General features: G+C 38.8%; 1 protein-coding gene across 1 annotated transcript; it reads left to right on the top strand.

Moving 5' to 3' along the window:
* The first annotated feature begins 708 nt into the window (after positions 1–708).
* Positions 709–3,557, top strand: LOC102742088 (pre-mRNA-processing factor 40 homolog A). Its single transcript, XM_006735815.2, has one exon. It carries the CDS (start codon positions 709–711, stop codon positions 3,538–3,540), a length of 2,832 nt encoding a protein of 943 aa, XP_006735878.2. The 3' UTR covers positions 3,541–3,557.
* Positions 3,558–6,242: the final 2,685 nt, after the last annotated feature.

The raw sequence follows: 6,242 nt of genomic DNA, 5'->3' as shown, positions 1-6,242 counted from the left end.
TGAATTCAAAAAGTAGATGGTAGAATGGTGGTTGCTAGGGGCTGGAGGAGGGGGTGGGAGACGTGGAGAGATGTTAAAGAGGACAAACTTCTGGGTTATAAAATGAATAAGTTCTGGGGATCTGCTGTACAGCATGGTGAGTACAGTGAGCAAGATTGTATTATATACTTGAAAGTGGCTAAGAGAGTAGACCTTACATATTCTCAACACACACACACAAAGTAACTATGTGAGGTGATGGAGGTGTTAAAACTAAGCTTATTGAGGTAGTCCTTTCATAATATATATGTGTGTCAAATCATAACTTTGCACACCTTAAACTCATACAATGTTATGATGCAATTATATCTCAATAAAGTTAGCTGCAAAAGAAACTAAAGAAGAAAAGATCCAACTCCATGTACTAATTTAGTTTTAATTTTTTTTTAAGCAATCTCTATGCCCAACATGGGGCTCAAACTCATGACTCTGAGATTAAAAGCTGCGCATTCTACCTACTGAGCCAGCCAGGCACCCTTCCATATACTGATTTAAACTTGAATTTTTCACTTAGTAGACAATTTTGAACATCTTCCTAGTTCAATAAACTTAGGATTCATTACAACTTTTAAGATACATAGTACTTCATTGTATGAAGGTACCACAATTTATTCAAACTTTTTGTACAGTTAATTTTCATTTTTTTAAATCAAAACAATACTGTGGACGATGAGGCCGGGGACGGGAGCGGAGCGTGGAGGCCTCATGGTGAGTGAAATGGAGAGCCATCCTCCTTCGCGGGGTTCCGGGGACGGGGAGCGGAGATTGTCCGGCTCAAGCCTCTGCTCCAGCTCTTGGGTCTCTGCTGACGGCTTCCTGAGGAGACGGCCCTCGATGGGGCACCCTGGCATGCATTATGCCCCAATGGGAATGCACCCTATGGGTCAGAGAGCGAATATGCCTCCTGTACCTCATGGAATGATGCCGCAAATGATGCCCCCTATGGGAGGGCCGCCAATGGGACAAATGCCTGGAATGATGTCTTCAGTAATGCCTGGAATGATGATGTCTCATATGTCTCAGGCTTCCATGCAGCCTGCCTTACCGCCAGGAGTAAATAATATGGATGTAGCAGCAGGTACAACATCTGGTGCAAAATCAATGTGGACCGAGCATAAATCACCTGATGGAAGGACTTACTACTACAATACTGAAACAAAACAGTCCACTTGGGAGAAACCAGATGATCTGAAAACACCTGCTGAGCAACTTTTATCTAAATGTCCCTGGAAGGAATACAAATCTGACTCTGGAAAGCCTTACTATTATAATTCTCAAACAAAAGAATCCCGCTGGGCCAAACCTAAAGAACTTGAGGATCTTGAAGGATACCAGAATACCATTGTTGCTGGAAGTCGTATTACAAAATCAAACCTGCATGCAGTGATCAAAGCTGAAGAAAGCAGTAAGCAAGAGGAGTGCACCACAACATCAACAGCCCCGGTTCCTACAACAGAAATTCCCACCACCATGAGCACCATGGCTGCTGCGGAAGCCGCTGCCGCAGCCAACGCCGGTGCTTCCGCCTCTGCTTCAAACACTGTCGGTGGAACTGGTCCAGTCGTTCCTGAGCCAGAAGTTACTTCGATTGTTGCGACTGTTGTAGATAACGAGAATACAGTGACAATTTCAACTGAAGAACAAGCACAACTTACTAGTACTCCTGCTGTTCAGGAACAGAGTATGGAAGTATCCAGTAATACTGGAGAAGAAACAGCTAAGCAGGAAACTGTAGCTGATTTTGCTCCCAAAAAAGAAGAGGAGGAAAGCCAACCAACAAAGAAAACCTATACTTGGAATACAAAGGAAGAGGCAAAGCAAGCATTTAAAGAATTATTGAGAGAAAAGCGGGTACCATCTAATGCTTCATGGGAACAAGCTATGAAAATGATCATTAATGATCCACGATACAGTGCTTTAGCAAAGTTGAGTGAAAAAAAGCAAGCCTTTAATGCTTACAAAGTCCAGACAGAGAAAGAAGAAAAAGAAGAAGCAAGATCGAAATACAAAGAGGCTAAGGAATCCTTTCAGCGTTTTCTTGAAAATCATGAGAAAATGACTTCCACAACCAGATACAAAAAAGCAGAGCAAATGTTTGGAGAGATGGAAGTCTGGAATGCAATATCGGAACGTGATCGTCTTGAAATCTGTGAAGATGTTTTATTCTTTCTTTCAAAAAAAGAAAAGGAGCAAGCAAAGCAGTTACGGAAGATAAATTGGGAAGCCTTAAAAGACATACTTGACAACATGGCTAATGTAACATACTCTACTACCTGGTCTGAAGCCCAGCAGTATCTGATGGATAATCCAACTTTTGCAGAAGATGAGGAATTACAGAACATGGATAAAGAAGATGCATTAATTTGCTTTGAAGAACACATCCGAGCTTTAGAAAAAGAAGAAGAAGAAGAAAAACAGAAGAGTTTGCTGAGAGAAAGGAGACGACAGCGTAAAAATAGAGAATCTTTTCAGATATTTTTAGATGAACTGCACGAACATGGACAACTGCATTCTATGTCATCTTGGATGGAATTGTATCCAACAATTAGTTCCGACATTAGATTTACTAACATGCTTGGTCAACCGGGATCAACTGCACTTGACCTTTTCAAGTTTTATGTTGAGGATCTTAAAGCACGTTATCATGATGAGAAGAAAATAATAAAAGACATTCTAAAGGATAAAGGATTTGTAGTTGAAGTAAATACGACTTTCGAAGACTTTGTGGCCATAATCAGTTCAACTAAAAGGTCAACCACGTTAGATGCTGGAAATATTAAGTTGGCTTTCAACAGTTTATTAGAAAAGGCAGAAGCTCATGAACGCGAACGAGAAAAAGAGGAGGCTCGGAAAATGAAACGAAAAGAATCTGCATTTAAGAGTATGTTGAAACAGGCTACTCCTCCAATAGAATTGGATGCTGTCTGGGAAGATATCCGGGAGAGATTTGTAAAAGAGCCAGCATTTGAGGACATAACTCTAGAGTCTGAAAGAAAACGAATATTTAAAGATTTTATGCATGTGCTTGAGCATGAATGTCAACATCATCATTCAAAGAACAAGAAACATTCTAAAAAATCTAAAAAACATCACAGGAAACGTTCCCACTCTAGATCGGGATCAGATTCAGATGATGACGACAGCCATTCAAAGAAAAAAAGACAGCGATCAGAGTCTCGGTCTGCCTCAGAACATTCTTCTAGTGCTGAGTCTGAGAGAAGTTATAAGAAGTCAAAAAAACATAAGAAGAAAAGCAAGAAGAGGAGACATAAATCTGACTCTCCAGAGTCAGATGCTGAGCCAGAGAAGGATAAAAAAGAAAAAGACCGAGAAAGTGAAAAAGACAGAACTAGACAAAGATCAGAATCAAAACACAAATCACCTAAGAAAAAGACTGGAAAGGATTCTGGGAATTGGGATACTTCTGGCAGTGAACTGAGTGAAGGGGAATTGGAAAAGCGCAGAAGGACCCTTTTGGAGCAACTGGATGATGATCAATAAATTATACCAAATATAAAAAAAAAACAAAAAAACAATACTGTGGCAAATATCCTTCTAAGTAAATCCTTCTATTTATCCTGCATAATTTCCTTTAGATAAATTTCTAGAGAAAGATTCCTGAATTGAATGCTGTAATGTATGTAATGTATTGGGTTAAGGTGTGTGTGTGTGTGTGTGTGTATATATATATATATATATATATGTGTGTGTGTGTGTGTATACACATACATACATGTAAGAATGAAAGAGGAATGATACCGCAGTGCCTGGTATTAGAAAGGCAGGAGTTAGCACCTAAATTTACCAGCTGTGTGACATTGGAGAAGTTTCTTAACTCACTGTGCTTCAGGTTCCTCATCCATAATAATGAGAATAAATAACCGCCTGTCACATAGGTTGTCATGAGAAAATGCATGTGAAGGGGTGCCTGGGTGGCTCAGTTGGTTGGGCATCTGACTCTTGACTTCGGCTCAGGTCATGATCTCAGGGTCGTGGGATTAAGCCCTGCATCAGGCTCAGCATTGGGCATGGAGCCTGCTTCAGATTCTCTCTCTCCCTCTCCCTCTCCCTCTGCCTCTTCCCATCCCACCCCCACTCTCTCCCACTCTCTCTAAAAAAAAAAAGAAGAAAGAAAGAAAGAAGAAAGAAAATACACATGAAGTGCTCAGCACAGTGCCAGACAATGAGTCCTTGTTGAAATATGTGTTAATATATTTAAAATGCAGGTATTCTTGGGTACAAACCACCACAGATACTATAATGCAAGTGCTCTTAGAAGTAGCAGAGGCCACTTCACAACTGAGTTACACTAATAAAAGCAACACACAATGGATGAGCTCAGATATAGACAGATATCACAAGAGAAAAAGTGTCTTCCAGGGTAAAAGTTTGAAGAGAGTACTAGACTGCAGCCTAATCAATAGTATTATTATTTTTTTTATTAACATATAATGTATTATTTGTTTAGGGGTACAGGTCTGTGATTCATCAGTCTTACACAATTCACAGCGTGCTAAAGTTAAAGATTCTGATAACAGAAGGGGGGTAGTCAATTTTGAAATAGGAATATTGGGAAGAGGTATGACAGAGGCACAGTCCAGGAGAAAAGGTGCCTGTGGACCAACATGGATGTTGGCTCAGTAGCTCCATCCCTCCAGCGGAAGTGGATGCACCGCTTTCCCAGCTGGCTGGCAATAGGAAAGAAAACCATCCAGTTCATGCCCCTCGTTTTATCCCCAGGTTTATTTAATCACCTTCTGATTATAATCTCCATTCCCATGGAAACTGTGCTGTAGAGAAGAGAATGCACTAACTGAATCTAAATATTTCGGCCCATGTAATAGTTATATTTTAAGAATAAATTAATAAATCAGTGTTCTATTTTGTTAAAAAAGTTATGATAAAATTTATATTTAAAAATGTGCATGGAAATACACTGATAAACTTGAAAACACTTTATGAATGTTCACTATTACGTTGGCAAAAACTCACCATATTCTGAGAAAAATCTGCATAAGAGGGAAATACTTCCTGCCTTCCTTCCTTTCATATGTGTTCAGGGAGTGGTGAAGCTGGGGCAGGCACTTCACGTTCAACAACAGATGAGTGCAGGAGAAGTCCTTGCTCCAAGGATAACGACCACAACAGAAGGCATGCATAATGATAAACTCAGATGAATCTCTCTAGAGCTGAACCCATAGTTTAATGGTCATGTACAATTTAAACACTAATTGAATTTTAATTTTCTCACAGATGCATTAAAAAGCAATTTATCAAAAAAGAAAAAAAAGCAATCTATCATGACTTTTAAATGAGCTTTCAAGTGGAAACTTAAGGAGCACAGTAATAGATGCTGAATGGATTTTATTATGGTTCTGGTGTCTGATAATTCTGTATTTCATTTCCCCAAAGAAGAAATTAACATTAATTAGAATTAATTAATTAATAACAAAAATCAGAAATTTTAATTTTAAACTATTTAAGAATTATACATGCAGATCTTATCTCCCATCTCACCAAACATTTGTTTGGCCAGAATAGAAAATTTCAGCATTTGGGTTTTTTGTTTTTGTTTTTAAATATTTATTTATTTATTTTAGAGGGAGAGAGAGAGACAGAGAGAGAGCATGAGCAGGGAGAGGGACAGAGAGAGAGGGAAAGAATCTCAAGCAGACTCCCTGCTGAGCTTGGAGCCCAAACTCATGACCCTGAGGTCATGACCTGAGCTGAAATTAAGAGTCAGATGCTTAACTGACTGAGCCATGCAGACGCCCCCCCAAATTTCAACATTTGATTCAAATCAATAAAAGATCTCAAGGACTTTATTACAGATGCATTTACCTAAATAATTAACTGTCTTCAAGATCTTTTTAGGAGACACTGTGGGAGGGTGGGTAGTAAAGGCCAATGTGTCTATCCAGGGATTATGACAGGTAAAATATACGAAATAATGAAGCAAATGGAAAAAGATCAGAGTTTAAATCAAGCAGGAAGAAGATTTTCAGAAGAATAAGATATAGTATTGGATCATTACTAAGAAGAAATTTAAATTTTGTTTGGAAACACAGACTATACAGCAGTTCATCAAAATTTGGCAAAATTTGTTCAGAATTTAAATGCACTTCCTATATTAACTGAAGCCATTGTCTTTATCAGTTATACAAAAACTATTAAGATCCAGGTGTAAATTCATATAAATATGA

This window comes from Leptonychotes weddellii, chromosome 8, assembly GCF_054177405.1.
Source record: "Leptonychotes weddellii isolate Sample4059 chromosome 8, ASM5417740v2, whole genome shotgun sequence".
Taxonomy (NCBI): Eukaryota; Metazoa; Chordata; class Mammalia; order Carnivora; family Phocidae; genus Leptonychotes; species Leptonychotes weddellii.
The sequence above is the reverse complement of the archived record's forward strand: the minus strand, read 5'-3'. Positions and strand labels throughout refer to the sequence as shown.

What these genes read in the sequence shown, in the direction of transcription:
- LOC102742088 (XM_006735815.2), top strand. Translation starts at nt 709, where the DNA reads ATGAGGCCGGGGACGGGAGCGGAGCGTGGAGGCCTCATGGTGAGTGAA.